Source organism: Lupinus angustifolius, chromosome LG15 (genome assembly GCF_001865875.1).
Source record: "Lupinus angustifolius cultivar Tanjil chromosome LG15, LupAngTanjil_v1.0, whole genome shotgun sequence".
NCBI classification, from domain to species: Eukaryota; Viridiplantae; Streptophyta; class Magnoliopsida; order Fabales; family Fabaceae; genus Lupinus; species Lupinus angustifolius.
The window spans coordinates 12311838-12334488 of NC_032023.1; the positions used below are offsets into that span (position 1 = coordinate 12311838).

A 22651-nucleotide genomic window follows, 5' to 3' on the forward strand; every position below is an offset into this window, starting at 1 on the left:
ATAAGATTTAGTAGGTAGATTTTGTGAAGTGACTCATGCGACGCGACGACTTCTTCGAAACGCGCGTGATTAAAACCATGCTCGGGTATTGTCGGCCAATATTCGAGTAGCCAAAAATGATCGCCCGATTTTACTTTACGGTTGGAACTTCGAATTTCGGCATTCCGAGTGAAAATATTTTAGAAAATAGTTATGGACCAACTCAGGGTCTATCTTGACTCGAAATGTGATTACGAAGCCAACGGAGTGATCGGAATTCGATTCCGAGTTACGAAACTCAAAAACCACTTTTTTGAGCCGTACTGTGTGAGATTTGGCCCCGACAGCGGTTCGAAACCGACTGTCTTCGAAAATCATGAAAAGTTACCACCAAATTGGAAATAGAATTACAAGACTAAAACTCAACTAGAGTTTCGTCTAATTCTTTACCGAAAATTCCCAGAAATTCATTTTCGAAAATATAATTAATAAAAATATTAATAAAATCTTATAATTCAAAATCGTAAAATTCGCGGTGTTACACCTCTTCCTCTGAAAGTATTGCTTCCTCTATTCCCATTAAAGGACCTGAACTGAGAGCTCCCTTGGGAATTGATTGTCAAAGCCTTTAAATCAGAGAGTATTGGAACATTGAAGTGCCTCTCTTGTTGTGTCAACATTGAAAACACCTTGCTGATGTTAGGAAGAGGCTCTAAAAGCATGATTTGAGACCTAACTTGTGAATATTGATCGTTCAAGCCTTTAAGGAATCTAATCACATAATCTTGGTCCATAAGCATCTTAACTAGATCAATTAGGCCACAAGTACAGGGAGTTGCACATTTGCAATGACCTATAGCTCTATAGTTCTCAATTTCCTCCCACATAATCTCCAATTGAGTAAAGTAATAAGAAATTGATTGATTACCTTGAGTCATTTTATAGAATTCTTCTTGAAGCTCGGCTATGCGAAAAATATCTCCTTGTGAATACCTATCGTGAAGATCCTTCCATGCCCCGACTGCTTCATCAATCCAAAGGATAGATTTCACGATTGTTTCATCAACAAAATGTTGTAACCATGATAACATCATAGTATTGCACCAAATCCATTGTTCATGAAGAGGATGAACCATTGGCGGTTGGATCAAAGATCTATCTATCAATTTCAACTTATTTTTGGATTGAAGAGCTAATTTCATAGCTCTAGACCAAAAGTGATAATTTTTGCCATTGAGAGGAGGAGAAACCAGAATTAGTGCAGGATTCTCATTGGAGTGAAGAAAGTAAGGATTAGAAGGACTCACAATGTAATCATCGAAGCTTTGATTCGCCATTGTTCATAAGAGAAATCGAAATCGATGAAAAAGAGGATTTGATTTAGTAGAGAAGAAGAAGGAATTGCAACAGAGATAAATTGAAGCAGAAGGAGAAACTGCAATAGTGAGAAGATAAAGGAAGTGAGAATCACAAACTGCGATAGTGAGAAGAAGAGAATAAGAGAAGACAAATCAAATCAAATTTTGCTCTGATACCATCTTAGAATCCAAAGAAAATGAGAAATTAGAAATGAATGTACTCATTCTCATTGAATTGAATAGAATGAATTACAAAAGATACCAATCTACTCTATATAGTAAATGGTTAAATAACTTCCCTAACAACTTTCTACTGAGGGAAATAAATGAAACTAAGCTAACATACACTTAAACCAATCCAATTCTAAAGGAATATATCAAAAGCCAAATTTCCAAACAATCCCAAAACAACATCCATTCATATAAATCAACATGTTCAACTCATACTACCACAAAGTCTAGTAGGAATCACCCCTTAACCGGCTTTGCACTGACCATTGAATAAATTTTTTGAGTTTGGGTTGGGTTAAAAGCATATAATGTGTTTGTAGTATCACAATATCACCTTCTTCAAATAAAATATCTCATACTTAGCACCATGGATAGAGCATAAGGTATGTCCCAATACACCAACAACTCCTATAATATAAAATGAGTTCATTCAAAATATAAGTAATGACCTATTTTTTCGAGTTGGAACCTCTTTTTATCTCTCACTTTAGGACCTCCATTTTCAATGGCAAAAAAATATGTTCTCATTAGGGAAAATTTTGAGCATCTTGCCAAAAAAAATAGAAAAGAGAAAACAAAATTTAACTAAATTTGTAACAATATTAGACAAAATATTAAGTTTGTTAATGTTTAAGGGACTATTAAGAATTGATAATAAAAATTAAGTTAATTAAACATAATATCATCAATATGACATTAAAAGTAAGTAAAAGTGAAAGTGCATGAATTAATACTTTTATTCTTAGGGATAAAAGTAAAAACAATACCTTTTAGTGACAATATTCTTTTCCCCTTATTATTTCAAAAATCAATACTATCAATTAAGTATAATTCACAATAAATAAAAAAAATGTTAGTTTAATAATGTAAGCTCTCCACTAAATTCCTAAAGTTATCATTCAAACAGAATTTCTAAAATCAACACTCGTTTAGATACCTACTTTGTGAAAATTAAATTCACAATTTCACTTCACCTCCACAAAAAAAGGTTACATTCATAATCACAGAAGAATTTTCATCTCTATCATTACTATACACAAATTCTGGTTTATGATTCACATTCAGTGAAGAAGATAGAAGAATCGAATAAAGAGAAATGGTAAATAGATACACCAATTCTAACAATCTCTCTTCCACATCTAGATTTCGCGTTAGGAAATTCTCTCCCAGCGCCATCACTCTCTATATACTTTTCATTTTCGCTTTCTCCATTTTCCTCTTCTTCTTTTACCTAAGGAATCTCATCCTCGTTCAAGATCAAGATCCACCAACCCTCCCTTCGTTCTCTCTACAATCCCGATCTCATCAGGTACTATTCGTTCATCTCTGTTTTCTGTTGATTTTAGAGACGCTAATCAGATGCTCGTTTTTTTGTTTAATTTGATTCGAATTCGTTGTAGTTTTGTGCCTAAATCTTAGTTAATTTGTACATTTGATAATATTAGAGAAAGAAAAACTGTAGGAGGATTTGTACGTAGAAAACTATAATGTTAGGCAAAGTGAGTTCGAGTCTAACTGCGGATGCAATTGCTTTAAATAGATGGAAAGTGATTCAAATTATGGACCGTGATGCGGCTGCAATATTGCGGTTAGGGCTGTCATCAAATTGTGGACTGATGTGGCCATATAAGGCTGCAATGCAACTGCATCAGACCGTATTTGGGTCACATCAGGTCGCATATAATGGTCCTATTTGTCTCGAACAAGATTGTCTCCTGCGGAGGATTCTGTGCTTCAGAGTTAGGCCGAAAAATGTAGGATAAGATTTTACTTTATAACTATTATGCATGATAGAGATTTAGCGGCTGTTACGTTCACACTTTTGATAGATATGTCTCCTAAATCCTAATATTAGTTTGCTCATACAAGTATTTCTTTAATTTTTTTATTTTATTTTATTTGTTGGTTCTAGCTATATTGTTGACTAGGACTCTAGAAGTTCACTGTTCAGTTTGATTTTTCCTTTTTTTAAATTCCCTTGCCCATTCTCAATAACTATTGCATTTTGTTTATTTCTGTAGGTGCCGGAGTTACATGTTTATGATAAGCAACTTTGGGATTCTCCTTTCAGTCATGGCTTACGCTCATGTGTCAAGCCGACTTCCAAATATAAAGGTTTGACTTGTTTACATATATTCATGTGATAGCTTGTTTGTTCATTTTTCTTCTTTCACTTGGTTTCACTCCTTTTATTTTAAGTTTTCTTTTTCAGCTACCTTAAGCTGATGATTGTTTGTTTCGTCAACCAGAGCATACCCTTGCTATTGTTGTTTAGTGCATTTTGTTTCTCGTCCTTCCTCTTTAATATGTTTAACTGCATCAGGTGCACAAGGATTTGATCAATATCTGACAGTGAGAAGTAATGGTGGACTAAATCAAATGCGAACTGGTGTAAGTCACTTCTTCCTCTCTTCCAATGTCTTGTTAAGTTGTAACTAAGTGTAAAAGATACATCTATGCTCTCTCTTACTCCTGTAATTGTTTGCATAATAGAATATTTAAATTACATACAGTGTTAAACTTTAGTACATGATAATACAAATGAGATTGTTTAATAGTTACTATTTTAACTTCCTTGTATCAGAATATGTCTTTGGGTTACTCCTTTTGGCATCAATGACTAGGAAATTGTGATAGTTTAATTTTTATATCTACTGGTTTCTGCTTCTTCAGCAGCTCATTCCATCCGTTATATATAACACATATGGTGAATTGCAATTTTATTACTGTTTGTCTTATATATATGTTTGCAGTTTTGCATTGATGCCATTTTATTTTGATGGGATTGGGTAGTGACTACGTCTAAAGCTGAGCTGCTGTTTTTTTCTTAATTTTTTTAATTGAACTTAAGTAACCAATCCTTTTTCCTATAGATATCAGACATGGTGGCTGTCGCATATATAATGAATGCAACTTTAGTCATCCCTCAATTGGATAAACGTTCGTTCTGGCAAGACACTAGGTATTTCTGAGTAGTTAGTTCTATTACAGCATCATTTTACTTCTTTGGTGCCTATTATTTACTTTATCAATATTATCTTCTTATTTGTTGTGGTGTGTGCAGTGTATTTTCAGATATATTTGATGAGCTTCATTTTATTGAATCCCTGAGAGGAGATATCAGGGTTGTCAAGGAACTTCCCAAGAACTTGGAAGCTGTCCCACGGGCCAGGAAGCACTTCACTTCCTGGTCTAGTTTGGGTTATTATAGAGAGATGAAAAGTCTATGGAATGAGTATCAGGTATTATTTATGTTTTCCCTAGATATTCTAAAATTTCTGGTGGTTCTCATTTTCTGCAGAAAGCGTCATTCTAAAGTTTGCTAATCTGCAAACATACTTCTTACCTGTTAAATCTTTAACCATCTCCCTGAAAAACTGAGCACTTCGATTTTCTTGTATTTGATTCTGTTAGTCCATTTGTGAAAAGTAACAGTATGGTTGAACGCGGGAGACACCTTTTTTCCTTTCCGCCCTGTCACCTCGATATCTTCAGAAGTCTAGTTTACACTTTGCGCTTTTATGAAGCTTTATGTTTTCTTCTTCAATATAGCCAATCCAAAAACTTAGCGAAAATGAAATGGGGTGGACAGATCAATATGAATATTTATATCATGAGTGTCAGTAGTTTTATTATGAGAGTTCATTTAATTGAGCTCAAGCAGTTAGTACCTAGTACAAATCTTTGTGAGATTGTGTTTCTCATTTAGAAAATTTAGTAGCTTGTATATTAGAAAATGTAGTGAGGGAATGCGTATGGCTGTACTACATATTTTATGGGGAAGTTTAGTCATATTGGAAGGATATAGAATGCTCGTCACTTATGATGTTCATGTTGTCATTACTACATTGGGAGATAAAATGGATGTATAGTTGTATACCAAGATTGTTGTAGGCTTGTTTTTTAAATGCATTCTTTTATAATGCAATACCGATTACCGTGTTAGCATGTCACGGAAGATGTCCATTTTAGGTATTGAAGATCACATTAGATTTTCCTGATAGTTATTTTATTGCTTTGGTCTGGCCATGCACAAACTTAATGCTGTTCTTATCCTTCAGGAAGGGGTTTTGTAAATTGCATTCATTCTTCGCAAGTGATTTTCACATGTTGTCATTGTTTATATGGTCCTTAAAATTCAGTTTTATGACTATGGTTTTCATGTAGTGTTGTCGATGATGGATGGCGGACCATGGCATTTGCCAAAATTCCGCCATAAATAATTGGAAATGGTGTTGCGGGAAAATGGTGGATGACAAAAATTTTAAAAATATAATTTATATAGAAAAAAATCAATTTTTATAAAAATAGCATAAGCTACATGACAGCATAAAATATAATTTAGTTTTTTTTAACTTTGTGGGTAATGCCCCAAGTTAACCTTGACTTTTGGTTAAAACCCAAAATTATCCTTAAAAATACTCGAAAAACCCTCCATAGCAGTCACGAGCCACCATTGCCATACTTCCATGGCAGTCCAAAACCCCCAAATGGTGGATGCTGCCATTTAGCGCCATATTTTACATGGCGGACAACATTCTGATAAAAAATGCCACTGCAATCTGCCATGGCCGCTATATGACAACACTGATTTTCATGGACTGGCTGCATTTATTTTTTCCTCATAGTTATGGACTGGATGTTTAAACATATATTGATTGATTTTGCAGGTGATACATGTTGCAAAATCAGATTCTCGACTTGCAAACAGTGATCTTCCTCTGGATATCCAGAGGTTGAGATGCCGTGCAATGTATCGTGCACTTCAATTTTCTCCTCCTATTGAGAATTTAGGAAAGGTTAGACTTCTTTTGAGGTCCCTATAATTCCTAGCATCCTAAATATCTCATAAAAACAGTATGTGTACATCGCATTGGGATTTAGTGACTGTTAAAATGAATGGATAGAGATTAGAGAGGCAATAGCTGATTAATTCTCATGTAACAAATGGTAATTTTTGTCTTCATTAAATTATTTCACCAATCAAATTGTAGCATTTTTAATGAATCAATTTAGAGAGAAAATGAAAAAAAAAAGTGAACATACATGGAAAGACAGGAACATAAACATTCCCCAGTATACATTGATGAATGATGTGAGAATTTCAAATTTAAATGAAATGTGAATTTTCCATTTCGAATTTAAATGTGAATTTTTAAATAGCTGAAAAGCCTTGAAGGAAAAAGGTTGGATTTTAAAAGGAGGAGAGAGAGAATAGGATTCAAACTATTATCAGTGTTAAAGTATTGAGGTCCCACATCGGATGAGAGTATGCGTCAAGAGCCATTAATAATAGCTTAGGCAATCCCCCCTATGGACCTAGCTTTCGGGTTGGAGTTAGGGCAATCATTTTAATAATTACTTTAATCTTTTTAAAAAAAGGTACTTGTATTGTAAATCTAGTGGGAAATAGTTTAAGTTGGAAAATTTGGAATTTGGGGTTGACATATGTCTTTCTTGTCGGTAACCACTTTAATAATATAGTATTAGAAGTAATAGATTATAAACTTGAATTATTTAAATGTTTTGAATCCTGAACAGTTGTTAGGTTCACAGCCCTTGTGAGTATAAGCCCAATTTTTATGTACATTATGCTTGAAAATGATCCATATGATCCCAGGATTATCATATCCTTCACTTTTGATATCCATATGTACATGGGGCTTCCTGATAAAATAGGTTCTGAGCATACATGACGATTAAAAAACAGAGATTGGTGGATCGGCTGAGATCACGTGGGGAACGATATATTGCTCTTCATCTGAGATATGAGAAAGATATGCTCTCTTTTACTGGTTGCACATATGGTTTGATGGATGCAGAATCTGAAGAGCTGAGAATTTTGAGGTGATAGTAGTTATTATGTCTATGCTACCATGTACTTGAAATATATAACTCTAGAAGTACTTGATCATTCTAATGATTTTTTTTTTCCATTTGTTTTGATTCTTTTAGGGAGAATACAAATCATTGGAAAGTAAAAGACATAAATTCAACAGAACAAAGACTTGGAGGATTTTGTCCACTGACTCCAAAGGAGGTTGGCATTTTTCTTCAGGCTCTTGGGTTTCCCCCATCGACATCAATTTACATTGCAGCAGGGGAGATCTATGGTGGCAATACTCATCTTTCAGAGCTCTCCTCACGCTTCCCTAATCTAATCTTTAAGGTTTGTAGATCTTTTGTTATCTGTGTTAACGAATAGTTCAATGGCCCACAATCTGCCGGTTAGGTGCAATGCTAACCTGATTACTTGATTGATAAATGATAACAGGAATCCCTTGCAACCCCTGAAGAGCTCAAAGCTTTCATCAATCATGCATCTCAAAGTGCTGCGCTCGATTATATAATCTCTGTAGAGAGTGATGTGTTTGTTCCGTCATATTCAGGAAATATGGCAAGAGCTGTTGAGGGGCACCGCAGATTCTTAGGTCACCGGAAAACTATCAATCCAGACAGGTACTGAATTCATGAAATCAAAATCATAATGAGTTTTCTCAGGGCCATGGATACAATTCAACTGCCTCTAAGTATCTAGTTTTTTTTAATTCATATGTTTTCTGTATGTTATTTATTTTCCACTTAGATGTTCTACATTCAATTCTATGCATCACTCAGTCCCTATAAAACGTGATGATCATGTTTAGCTTTTCTAAAAAATTCTAAGTTTCTTTATCTAAATAATGATAAGAGTTGATCCAGTACTTCAGTACACGTTCTAATTCTTATTATTTGCTCTACTTGTCTTAGTTCCTTTTAGTTTCTTCTTATATATGCTCATTCTATCAGTCTGCTGCACCAATGTAAACAAGATGACAATGTTAGATATGTTGTGATAGCTTAACTCATCTACTGTCTCATTCTGGATTTCAGTTCGTTCTGTAGAGAATGGGCTTTGAATTTATGATAATGCCTTGTTATACTTTTGATTCTTCTATTTGCATCTTTCTACTCTTATTTATTTTATTTTCAGGAAAGGACTTGTTGAAATTTTTGATAAGCTGGTAACTGGAGAGCTAGAGGAAGGAGTGGCACTGTCACATCTAGTGCAGAGGATGCACAAGAATAGGTGATTTTCTTACATAATGTTAATTCACGTTTATGCAAATATGCTATAAAGATGTGCAGTTTTTGTGCTTACTTGATTCCCCTCATTGGTTCCTGATTCCTGACCTTATCATCTAATGACATGACGAGTAGAACTTAAAATTGGTTACAACTAGTTTACGACAGAGTACAATGACATCTTGGCATCTTTTGATCTATATAGCCAACTTCGGCTAGTAGAACAAAGGCTTTGGTTGTTATTGTACAGAAGCTAGTTTTTTTTTGTTGCCTTTTGATCTGTAATTATTTGCCTTCTTGTTTACTCTATAATTACTTGTTCTTTCCCATCAAATTGACTTCATTTTGCGAGTTATTGAGGTTGAAAGGAACCACTTACTTTTCATGATAATACGTGTAGGCAAGGAGCTCCAAGGAAAAGACATGGTTCCTTACCAGGTCTTAAAGGCAAAGCACGTTTAAGGACTGAAGAGTCCTTTTATGAAAATCCATACCCTGAGTGTATATGTAGTTCTGGTAGCAAACTAGAAAAAACATGAAGATAAATCAAACTGCTGTTTCAATCTTCAGCTTTTGGAGGGATAAATTTGTTTTTGACGAACTGTGCATTTGTAATTAGCAATTTCTGATAACTTGGTTCCTTCTCTGAGTCCTACAGCTATATGGTCATGGTGCCATGGAAACCTTTCATCCCAAACACGTGATGTTGGCAGCTTAGCTCCTTAGCAGTATTCTAACAATTCTCTAGCGCATTTTCTGCTCCATATGACTCAACAAACGTTTTACATTTTTTTGTGTGGAAATGATTTGTATGACACTATATTTTAGTTCACGGATAGAATACTTTTTTTCTTCCTGTTTACATTGAGGAGAGGGATATTGGAGATTTTGATTCCATGTCTTTGAGGGTTGACGAGTAATCTGAAACATAATTGACCAATGTTGATTTCAACTGACTAGGACTAATCTTGTGGACAATTTTCCATCATAAAATAAATTGCAATGTTACTAAATTTGGGTTTGATCAATTGAATTCAAGATTGGTCAATTGTAGTTTAGATTGATCTAAAATCTCTAACGACACAATCCTCCAAAATCAATAATCCTAACTTTGGATAAGTCAAGGTGAATGAAAAGAATACATATTTTTCAAACTACGTCTTTTCTTCAAAACCCGTAATTGTCAGGGTGTGGAAAGGATTTGTACTAATTTTCATGCGCATCAAAGATCGAATGGTTAAGAAAGAAAGGTAACAATTAAAACGTTTTGGAAGACCATGATAATGATAATGGAAGACTAGGTTTCCAGCTATAACTTCAATCCATGGTTTCTACGGTAGTACTATTCCAATTTCCAAGTCCAAACTAATCAAAAATAGGTCCAATTGTTGTGACCATCACCATTGCTTACAAGTTGTTACCATCATCATAGTCATAATTATTATGATTTTCACTATAATAGTATTATTATCAGCATATGTTATTATTGTCATATCTATTAGTATTATAATCACAACTATCATCGCTATGTTATCATTGTCACTAACATCACTATTCTACTCTTATCGTCATTGTCACTATTATTATTATTATTATTATCATTATTATATTACTATTATCATTTTTATCATAATTGCCACCGCTATCGTTATCATTATAGTTGCCACCACTATTATTATTGATGTTGCAGCCATTGCAACAACCTCAGTTATTGTCACCCCTTTTGTAGTTATGTTTATCAAATGATGTTTTGAACATTTCATATTGTTTTGCTTGTGTAGTGTATCAATCATTAAACAAAAAATGATGTTCCCCATTGTACATTAAATTTACCCTAAACAGTAGATGTGATTGATCTATAAAAAATGTGTTAAAAGACCTTAAAACTTCAATGCATTTATATTATAGGTAGAAATGTAAAAATCATTTTAATTTCCATAAAAGAAAATAATTTATCTTTTAGAAAATTATGTAGTAAGCAAACTTAAACCAAACGTACCTCCAATATCTGAAATTTTATTGAGCTCGAGAAGTACACAGTTAGGAAAGACAATTTTATTACTTTGAATAAAATGGATTTATATTATAAAAAAAGTGGAGAAATACTAGTCTAAAATCAAAAAACAAATTGGAGATCATGATTTCATCGGCTTCCAACTCAATAATAAATAGAAGTTAAGATATTTGAATTTTATTCTACATTCAAATTCTTAAAACAACATGAAGTATATGATTACTATTTTTATAATAAAAAATTAAAAAAAAACTTATATTGCTCTTATATTCAAATCAATTCATTTTTGTTGTTGTAAAACTAGGTAAAAATTAATTTTCATAAAACAAATGCATGTAAAAAATAGTTAAGTTAATTAAGATTAGTTAGATAAATAAATAAGAAAACCAATACTCTTCACTCAAAAAGTCCCCAAGTAATATAAGTATATAACTATAGATTGCAGCAGAAACCAGAAAGCAGATAATAACATAAGTGAAGCAAAGGACTGTAATGAGTAATGAGTACCACTACTACTAGTAGAACTCAAGTAGTAGAAGAAAAACAATCCTCATCCTCTGAATGTGTTGCTGCTAACTAAACATGAATTCTCAAATTGCAAACACAATCGATTTTGTTCAAATCCCTAAACCCTTTTTCCCTTCTAAAACCCTCTTCACCCATTTCCCATTTTCTTTACCCAACAACACTTTTTGTCATCGCTTTCTCAAAGCTAGATTCTCACATAACAACTCCATTACTCACCGAAAAAAACTCGTATTAACTAATGCTTCCAATTCTCTTTCAGATACACCTGTCTCTAAGAATGAAGAAGAAGGAGAAGATGTTGAGTCATCTCAACTATTCGAGGTTCACTTTTCAACTCTCTGTCTCTATTTATGATGAGTTCTGTTAACAATTAGGAAGAAATGTAGACTCGGGAAACTGAGATTTGGGAGTTTTTCTATTTTGTAGAAAGTTGATTTTTTTGGTTTCATTTTATTTAGGGTCTGTTTTTTTTTTAAACTTAAGAAAAGTGATTTTTGTCAAAAGTGGTTTTTTTGCAAGCTGAAAAATATAGCTTCTCTTTAAGACTGAATTTCAGCCTTTCTGCCGCTTCTGTTTTTTTTAAAGCCAAACCAAACAACTTTGTGAGTGTTAGAAGTGATTTTTATTATCAAATAAGAACAGTTTTTTTTTGTGTGTGAAAGAAGCTTGGGTACCGTTTTCCCTTGTAGATGCGATGCAAATGTAATAATGCCAGTAATACTCTAAATTACATATTCACACTTCTGCTAACTAATCATAATTTTTAGTTTTTTATTTTACAAAATTATCACCAGGAGGAACGCCAGCCACAATACATTTTTTGTGTGAACTGTTAATGTTTTGTTGGGAATGTTGTTACCTTTTAGTTATGCCCTGAATGATGGTGCAATTGTTGTGTGTGTATGTTTGTGCAGAAACTGAAAGAGGCTGAAAGGAAACGGATAAATGAATTGGAAGAACTTGACAACAAGGCTAATGTGCAGTTAGAGAGGCAGCTTGTCATGGCTTCTTCATGGAGCAGAGCTTTGTTGACTTTGCGTGGAAAACTCAAGGGAACCGAGTGGGACCCGGAAAATTCACACAGGATAGACTTCAGCGATTTTTTGAGACTTCTTGACTCAAATAATGTCCAGTTTATGGAGTACTCAAATTATGGTCAAACAATATCAGGTGTGGAGTTTACTTTCCCTGGACTATCTATTATGTGTTTAAAATGAAAGTAGTTGGCTATTTGCTATATAGAAGTTTCAAAAGCACTATTTTGGCTGTGCGTATATTAGGTAGTTTAGTAGTTAATACAAATGCAGTGGACATTGAGTTTAAGAGTTTAACTGGAAGAGAACAAAACAGACTCTTATTTATGTTATATTTGTTTTTCAGTCAATTGTGAGTTTGAATTGATTTGTGAGTTTCAGATAGTAATCAAGTGGCAGTATATTTATTTGTAATGCATGCCACCAAGGTTTTTTAAATTACTTTCTTATCTGAAAAAGATGATGAGAAGAAATAGAAAATGCAAGTTTTTATTGTTGCAGTTTTCACAGATTGATCCTCATGTAAGTAGTAGACCTTGTTAAAATTCTTTTTTCATGGGGTTTGAAGGTTGTATAAAATTTCATTATGGGCAATTTAAACTTATGAAAATTTAAGATCAAACATGTGGTATTTGGAATTTTACTAATTTTACATCATGTTCTCCACCTTTGACAATACTCTAATAAAATAAAAGCTGTATTGCTGTGTTGCTTCCATCTCAACCACTTAAAGTGGGCAGTCTAGTTGAATTGTTGTATTGTTGAATATTTATTGCCTTTTTTCTGCAGTGATTCTGCCATATTACAAAAATGGGAAAACATCAGAAAGTGAAGGAAATTCTAAGGATATTATTTTTCGGCGTCATCCGGTTGATCGAATGCCAATTGATTCTTGGAATGATGTTTGGGGAAAGCTGCATCAGCAAATTGTAAATGTAGATGTCATTAATGTGGACAGTGTACCTGCTGAAGTATACTCAACTGTTGCAACTGCAGTTATATGGTCTATGCGTCTTGCCCTGGCTGTTGGTTTTTATGTGTGGATTGATAACTTGATGAGACCAATATATGCAAAGTTGATACCTTGTGATTTGGGAACTCCTACCCAAGAAACTAGGTTGCCACTCAAACGCCGCGCACTAGGGTCTCTAGGACAAAGTCGGTAAGTGTGGAGAATCGTTGTCTCTCTTTCCTTCCCTATTCCACTAGCTGTTAGAAATTTAGTTTATCTTGTATATCGCAAGTTGTTAACTAGTTGATATGTGCCATTCTGCTTGTAATTGAGATTTAGTCATTTACTAGAGAAATTTTCCAATTCTTTGGCTTTTACATAGAAAGAAAAGAATCTAATGACCAATCCCTTTACAGTGGAATCTAATTATTATGCTTTTCCCTCAGGGCTAAATTTATATCTGCAGAAGAAAGAACTGGTGTTACATTTGATGATTTTGCTGGCCAGGAATATATAAAGAGGGAACTACTGGAGATTGTCCGAATTTTAAAAAACGATGAGGAGTTTCAAGACCAAGGAATTTATAGTCCAAAAGGTGTGCTTCTTCATGGACCTCCTGGAACTGGTAAAACTCTACTGGCTAAGGCCATCGCTGGTGAAGCTGGGTTGCCTTTCTTTGCTGCAAATGGCACGGATTTTGTAGAGGTGCTACTTTTTCTCTGAAGATGTCATAAGCATTGAATGGAAGTTAGGAAGAAGTAGAACATGGGATCAAAATTTCCGTTCAATATCCAAATCCAAAATCATTAATTTTTTTGAAAAATGGAGACTTTGATAAATTTTATAAACACCCATTTTCATCCTCGAAAGATACATGTGTCATTAGTTAAGTTTGATTTTCTATAATAAATACATCAAAAAGCTCAAACTATGTATTTATAGTGGGCCGATTTGATGTAAAAAATTGACAATGGAAGACTATTTTGACGTATTTATTATTGAAAAACCAAATTGATGACAATTGTATCTATGGAGGACCAAAATGGATGTTTACTGTAAAATTTAACAAGGTTAACTGGAAATTTCAAGTGTCAACTTTTCATTAGCAAATGATGATATCTGATTGCTAGTCCTTCTTGCAATCACTAGATTTACGCACACAAAAATGACATTGATTGGGACATGCTACAAATTCTATCTTGATCTCATGCTTCACTATGTTCGTTTGCCTGATTGAATGAAATGTATGATGGCATATATCCTTGGAATTTGAAATACTGCATGCATAAGAATTGTCATTATCTTGATTACTTTGTGACATTAAATTAAAATTGAAATTGGCTCATCAAATTTTCCATTTCCTCCAGATGTTTGTAGGAGTTGCTGCATCCCGTGTTAAAGACCTTTTTGCTAATGCAAGATCCTTTGCACCTTCTATCATTTTTATTGATGAGATAGATGCTATTGGTAGCAAGCGTGGAGGACCTGATATTGGTGGAGTAAGATACAGACAACTTTTACACTGTTTTTGCACTCTGTAGTCCACCTGTAAATTTTATGGGGAAAAAATAATGATCTATTTTGGATATAATTTAAAATCCAAATAAGTGACCTACTTGGTGGTAGAGTTGTACATTTTGAAGCTTCTAAAAATGATATGTAACTGCATTATTTAACTTGTGCTCATTGATCCCCATCGAACTCATCTTTAGATGATGTGCTCAAAACGTAATAGGGGCGAACTTAAATGAATTTAGTATTGCTGTTGCAGTTGAATGTAAGTGTAATGAAGGTTCTCTAACCTGGATGTCAATGTATAATGGAATTTAAAAGTATATTACTGCTCTAAATTTGTGGAACATAATCACAACTGCATCAGTGACAAGAAGCCTGGTTCTAAATTATTTTGGTTATGGTGTTAAAACCACAACTTCTTGGGAGCATGCGTATTTTCTGTGCACACATATATGGTATTTTTGTATTGGCTAGTGCAATGGTTTTTAATATAAACATGTTGTAGAAGGCACTGAAAGTTGTGTTAGCGAGCAACTTTATGAGGTGCAGTGATTTTGGAATTTCATCTGATGGCATTTAAAGACCTGCTCCTTGTCCTTCTGGTGCTCTCTTCATGAATATATATACAAATGTTTGATTGTTGGTAAACATTTAATCACATTGCCTGCAAAAATATGTACTTTATTTGGCCAACGCTAAGGCATGACTTCTTTATTTTCTCACTTAAAAGTTCTCCCACGTTCCTTCTAATGAAACATCTGTTTGCAATTTCATAATATAGGGAGGTGCTGAGAGGGAACAAGGTTTACTTCAGATACTGACTGAGTTGGATGGATTCAAAGTTTCTACAGCTCAGGTAATCTTTTAATTGGTTGCTGGGATCATAAAGATGTCATTTGATATACTAAAGTTGAATTTCAGGTGCTTGTGATAGGTGCTACAAATAGATTGGATATTCTTGATCCTGCTTTATTGAGGAAAGGTCGTTTTGACAAGATCATCAGAGTTGGTTTACCATCAAAAGATGGAAGATTTGCCATTTTGAAGGTACTTTACCCCCACAACCTTTACTTACTGGAATCCTTGCTTCTTGTTGTGTTTCGTTGTCTTCAATTTTTTCCCTTTTGCCAACTAGGTGCATGCAAGGAATAAATATTTTCGTTCAGAGGAGGAAAAGGATATTTTACTTAAGGAAATTTCGGAGCTCACAGAAGATTTTACTGGGGCAGAGCTTCAAAATATACTGTAAATAATATTTGACTGATGTTTTGACTAATATTATACTGTAAAAAATATACTAGGGCAGAGCTTCAATACGGACTGATCTATCATGTATTAAATGACAGGAATGAGGCTGGAATTTTGACAGCCAGGAAGGATTTGGACTACATTGGGCGAGATGAGCTACTTGAGGCATTAAAAAGGGTTGGCGACTTCTCTGTTTCTTTCTGGCTGGAAAATAATATTCTTTCGTATGTTGTGTGCAATGTATTTTTGGTGCAATTTTATGTCCCTGAATGAATGTTATGGATTTGCAGCAAAAAGGAACGTTTGAAACAGGGCAAGAGGATAGTACTGCAATTCCTGAAGATTTGAAACTGAGATTGGCATACCGAGAAGCAGCAGTTGCTGTTCTTGCTTGTTATTTTCCCGAGCCCCACCGCCCTTTTGTTGAGGTCACTGCTGCGATTTATTCATTTTGTTTAGCAAATTCATTACCCATATGCAAACATGAATGTTTCATCTGTATCACTGTGTTTATTATTTGCAGACTGATATAAATTCTATCCGCAGCCAGCCGAATATGCGTTACACTGAAATTTCTGGTCAGGTTTTTGCAAGGAAATTGGATTACGTAAACTCTATAGTGCGTGCTTGTGCTCGTAAGTTGTTAGACTTTATGTTATTTTGGAAAGCCTTTTTGGAAATCTGATTTGACATGTACAATTTTCATTTTGTTGATATTTGTAAACATTTTATGTTCTACTTTTGGAATAATAATTATCTTAGAATAAATGACAAATCAGTAGTATGCGGCTTGCATTAAGATAACTTTTATGTCAGTTATACAAATTAAGCTTCATGTGTGTATCCTTAAGCTTATTATGAAATCTTTGAGGTTATTGTATGACACCTTATTTATAAATGGGCGTCCCAGTTCACGAGGCTCATCTGGAGGGGTCTAGTGAGGATGGATGTATACAGGCTTACACCCATGTTAAAAGTCTGTCACACCTTGTTTATATTGTCTTAAACTCTAACCCATATTTAATGGTTGGTTTTATCAACTTTTGGTAAGAACGGTAGCAGTAAGTTCCAACCTGTAAACTTCTAATGTAAAATGAATTATTTTGGCAAGGAAAACTTACAAAGACTAGGTTCTCATATGTATGATGATTGGTGATTCATAAAATCTTGGTGGGTTAAATTAGAGATTAAAACCAATGTACTTTGATTGTTGGTTCAATATTTCAGGTTAACTTCGAGCATTTTTGTATACCCTTGGACAGAGAGAATGCAGAACTTTCTGTAGCTTATCACAAAGATGATAACTGGGATTGGTACTTTGGGTATTAACATATTTATTTAAATTTGTGTGTAGCAAGAGTGATTGAGGAGGAGATGTTTGGGATTGACAACTTGTGTTGGATCTCTGCAAAGGCAACATTAGAAGCTTCAAGACGTGCTGAATTTTTAATTCTGCAGACAGGAATGACTGCATTTGGGAAGGCATACTACAAAAACCACAGTGATCTTGTGCCTAATGTATGAGTCTAACAGCTAGTTTTTGTATATGCTCTTTCCCTTGACAGTAGTGTTTATATCACAACTTATGTCGAAGTTTTGGTGCAGCTTGTAACGAAGCTTGAGGCACTCCGAGATGAGTATATGCGTTATGCTACAGAGAAGTGTTCATCTGTGCTATACGAATACCAGTCAGCGGTTGAGACAATCACAGGTCTGGTTCTCTTATGATTTTCATGTTAACAAATGAACATTTTCTTCTGGCTGTTTTCAGGATAGTTAAGCGAGTTGTTAGGAATTTTTACTGATGAATAAGATAAAAGTTGATCATTTTTCATGAAGTGCTTGGCATACTTATTATGCAGATATTTTGCTTGAAAAGGGTAAAATCAAAGCTGAGGAAATTTGGGAGATCTATAAGAGTGCTCCCCGTCTAGCCCAGGTAGATCTTAAACTGAGTGGAGCATGTTATTCTGTCAGTACCTGCTATGAATATATAATAAGAAAGAAAGTCAATGGTTTTTGCTTTTCAGGGATGAACATCTGATAAAGGTTATTTATGATTTATAAATTTTGAATTATGTTCTTTTCATATCAAGTGAGTGTAACATTTGCATGCATACCAATCAGTGGGTGACATATGCGGATATGCCTTTTGACAGGAACCATACTTGATCTATGGAATTATATGATAAATTTAGAGTTTTTCTAATGACATGGTTATTTTGGTTTTAGTAGTTGACCTGGAAGCATTCTTGAATTCCAAGATAGTAATTTGGGATGTTTATTACTTGTAAGCTGCAAGTCATTTGTTAGATTTTTAAGTATTGCAATTTTAGGCTGCCAGGCTCTGCTCATGGAATTGTTTGTTTTAATATTTCTAATTCATGGTTGACTATGTTGCAATGTTTTGAAAACTTTCTTCTGGATCTTGTTTAGCCTTCTGTTAGTCCAGTTGATGAGTATGGAGCACTTATTTATGCTGGACGGTGGGGAATCCATGGGATCAGCCTTTCAGGAAGGGTTACATTTGCCCCGGGCAATGTTGGATTTTCGACGTTTGGTGCACCCCGCCCTACAGAGGTATTTTTCAACAAATTTTTATCGCATACCTTAATTTGTCATGCAACAAATTTGCACTTTCGTCCTTACTTTTCTTTTACTGCAGACACAAATTGTTAGTGATGAAACTTGGAAACTAGTAGATCATATTTGGGATAAAAAGCTTGAAGATATTAGAGAAGATGCTTCAAGGGTGATTGAAGAAGAGAAACAAAAGCCACAACTTTTGATGGCAAGCCATTTCCTCTGAGAGGAACTTATATTTGAGCTAAAGGTTTGTGGGCATTTTTGTTAAATTCTGATTTCAACTTTATCGCGAGTTCATAATTTTGGTTGTGGTTGTAGTGAGTAATGGAATAAGGTGACAACTGGAACATGCTATATTTAACTTACATGACCTTAACCAGTAGCATAATATTGATCTGGCCCAATTGCTTGACTTTTGTGCAGCATAGCAAATTCATGAGGAAAGGTTGTGTAAATTGTGAGAGGGACATGCAGGTTGAACATCTCTCAAACCATCTAGGTTGCATAACCTTATTCAATTTTGTGAAGGGGACTTTTTGCCACAGATGGAGCACTTGGTCTTTAGTCTGAGATTCTGAGTTAGTTAAATGCATTACTACTCACTGGTATTGTAATTCTGCATAGGGATACGTTAGAGGCAATTGTAAATTTATGAATTGATCCCAAGTGTTTCTGTATGCTAATGAATTTGTGGTCATGGTCTTCAATGATAAATTGTAAGGTTGCACTGCTCTCCCTTCTTACAATATTTTTCTCCAGCAAACCTGCAGAGTGGTTAGTCCCCAATCTCATGATGATGTAAAAGTGATATGCAAATATCAGTACTGCAATTTAATTTATGCAGTAGGCTTCTTTATATAAAACAATCCCTGATATTGATTGAGAATGCGTGCATATTTTTTATTGGTAAAATGCAAATATATTTCCATTAAACATAAAAAATTATAACCACGTGCCAAGCTAAGACTAAGCAAACCTTCAGACACCTTTTATTTCTGTACTATGTAGTGTGTCACTGCATGTCTTCAAATCTTAAGTCATACTTTCCAATTTTGACTTCCTTTCCAGTTGTCACATTTTCCCACTTATTCTTAGTTGTGCTTGTCATCCAAATTTCAAAGCTTATCATTTTCATTCTTGTTTTATCGTCCTTCTACTCTCGCTCTTTAGCACGTTAGTTTTCTATCCTTATTTAGGACCTGTTTTTGTTAGTGCACCATTTTGTTAAAGCCTCAATCTCCACAGTTCTTCATGGGTTTGTGGTTGTCATTTCTGTCAAAAGGGTCGTTGGTTTTCTCTCCTCATATGTGACAAGCTCCAAATTGAGGGGGAACGCTTGATATAGAAGTGTTGTAGTGGTTTAGATCTTGTGTAGTTCACATCTATTGTGTTCTAGTTCTGATTATTGCTTGTGTTTTTGTGTTCATCAAGGTTCTTCTTGACTTTCTTGATGCCATCTTGATTAGTGGTTAAATGATGATGGTTTTTGGTTGGTGGTGCTCTCTAGTTCTCTTTATTGAACATCGATCATCAAATTTGGTCCTTGTTTGATATTGTTTGTTGTGTGACCATCATCATTCTTAATAGTATATTTCTATCCATGATGATTAAGCTTAGAAATACCTTCTGTCATGAATGGATAAAAGTTATTTGCTTATGTCCGTGGTGGTTAACTTTTGCTAGAAATGATTAAGTGTCGTTTGCTCTTGTCCATTGTGGTTAGGCTTGAAGATAGGTTCCAACATAGATGATAAAGTTATATTGCTTTATGGTATTTGAACATTCTAAATGTTATTAATAGTTTAGAGCATTTGTTTAAGCTACCTTAAATTATTTTCACCTTAGTTGTCGTTTGATCATCTTCATTGTAGATTTCCCTTTTAAAAAGATTGTTAACAATAAAGCTTAGTAAACTTAATTTGATTACGAAGTATTAGAATATATATAAGTATTAAAATATTTTAAATTATATTATAGGAATATCTACATTATACTTAGATATAGAAAGTGTCTTATACTATGATGATTATATCTTCAACTTTTTTAAAGTATCTTACGAAATTTCCAAAATTGAAATTATTTTAGAATATCTTTTATGATTTACTTTCTTATTTAATTAGGAATCATATAAATAAGGGTTAGTATTATACCTTTTATATAAGAATAATAATACTTTATCATTCATAATATTATCAATAGTGTAATATCTATGCACTATCATTATACATTATTCATCATTCATTTATGTTAATTGTTTTGAAAAATCAATGAAGATTAAACATAAATAATAGATTATATAGTGATAGTGTATCAAACTCATATACTGTAAATACATACATCTTTTTCTCTATTATCAATACAACTATTATTTTGATAATTGTTTTTCCTTAAATATCTAAACCTTATAATTTCAAGTTCACTACTATATACAAGGATTTTTCTTTTCTTGGTGCTCAATTAACCACAAACACATTTTTCTTCCTACTTATTTGAGATGTGATAGGAACTTAAATGGAAGAATTTATCACCTAAAGTACCTTTGACTAAAGTTGTTAAGATAAGTCTCACTTCAGATAAAAATATGATTGAACTATTACTTATAAGGTTTAGGCAACTCTTAACTTTTGAGCTAATTTTTGGGTTGAGTTAAGTTTAAGTATTTTAATATGACATCAGAGTCTAAGGTCGATAAGCTAGCTGCATATTTCTCTACTCCTCTAAGGAACGTGCAAAGATAAATCTCAATCTCACATCATATCAAAATATGATCCATCAATTGCCTATAAGTTAGATCTAATCATTCTAACAAAATCAACAAATCCTAAAGTACATGCTTAGGGAGGACATGTGATGTATTATCTACATGACTGAATATAATTTCTTGAGCGTTGAGGCGAAAAAATATAGCATATATGTAGTTGTGGTCACTATAACAAAATAATGTTTATACTTTATACTTCCATATTTTCCTATAAGCTTTATTGACAAATTATTGTATCTCTTCTAAATTGCATGTCTTTGTAAATAACAAAATGAGATGCTCATGTATTCCAATGTTTTTATACAAATATATATACGTACTCGTTAAGTGTGATTGAAGTTAGAAAAACCTTTATGTTAGTAAAGTCTACTCAAAATCTCATCAAATCATATTCTGGTCAGTAATTAATGAGATTATTCCTACTTTCTTATGCTAATATAATACTACTGACAAGAGTTAGAGATTTAATTTGAAGATAATAAAAAAGATCTCAGAAAAATGGATGAAACATAAAAGCTTTATAACTTTATATATAGGTCTGTGAAATCTAGAAGGACCCAATAATCTGAGGTTAAAGCTTCTTCCGGTGACCAATGCACTGTCAAAATAGTGTGGCCTTTTCCCATTGCCAAAACAAGAACGTTCAAAATTTTATATATGTGTATATATATATATATATGTGTGTATATATATATATATGGTTGTGTGTGACCCGTGACTCTGGGCTTTTAGATGTTTGCTAGAAGACAAGGAAAGTATTATGAGTAACTTGCTACCTTCCAAATAAATCCCGGAATCAATCACAAATCAGTAAATACAAGAAGAAAAAAACAAGCCATCTTTGAAAACTTAAGGCTAGCTCCCCCAAAAATATGATATCTACAGCCAAAAATAATGTCTGTGTAGGAGAGATTCTTCACAAACAGGATCTATCATGTGACTCTTTGATCAAACCATTATGCAAAATAGGAAATAAGATAAAGTTCTTTACCTATTTCTGATGTTTTTTTAAAGATAAAAACTTAATGTGTATGTTATTTTCTTATTCATTAATGAAAAGTAATTAAGTAAGCACATGTCACGTTTGCATTGATAAAATGTTTGCAGTACATCTTTTGTGAGCCACATCTCATTTTCTAAGTTGATAGAACAAATATAAATGTATATATAACAAATAATGCAAAGCTAGCTAATGATAAAAAAATATATACAAATGTGTTATGATATCAGTGTAAGTCTACCTATGACATTGTTGTGCAATATATACAACTAGTCTTACTCCAAAATAAAATATTGCAAGCATTCCATTTCCTATAACAATTTTCAACCTTTAATTTTGACTTCAAAGGCTTCAACAGAGTGTAATATATTATCTAAGAA

The 22651-nt window shown here is 33.5% G+C and overlaps 2 protein-coding genes across 2 annotated transcripts; both read left to right on the forward strand.

Annotated features, from left to right (window-relative positions):
* LOC109328611 (uncharacterized protein At1g04910) lies at positions 2468-9484 on the forward strand. The gene is made up of 11 exons (XM_019562162.1): positions 2468-2877; positions 3590-3683; positions 3892-3959; positions 4442-4530; positions 4633-4810; positions 6239-6367; positions 7279-7415; positions 7524-7737; positions 7843-8027; positions 8542-8637; positions 9034-9484. The coding sequence occupies exons 1-11, from the start codon at positions 2665-2667 to the stop codon at positions 9170-9172; spliced, it is 1542 nt and encodes a 513-aa protein (XP_019417707.1). The 5' UTR covers positions 2468-2664; the 3' UTR covers positions 9173-9484.
* On the forward strand, positions 11203-19241 carry LOC109328404 (probable inactive ATP-dependent zinc metalloprotease FTSHI 4, chloroplastic). Its single transcript, XM_019561860.1, has 17 exons — positions 11203-11496; positions 12090-12345; positions 12999-13371; positions 13608-13866; positions 14529-14660; positions 15458-15532; positions 15598-15723; positions 15812-15921; positions 16023-16101; positions 16215-16352; positions 16448-16559; positions 17279-17442; positions 17530-17635; positions 17787-17863; positions 18361-18504; positions 18590-18757; positions 18934-19241. The coding sequence occupies exons 1-16, from the start codon at positions 11230-11232 to the stop codon at positions 18731-18733; spliced, it is 2562 nt and encodes an 853-aa protein (XP_019417405.1). The 5' UTR covers positions 11203-11229; the 3' UTR covers positions 18734-18757; positions 18934-19241.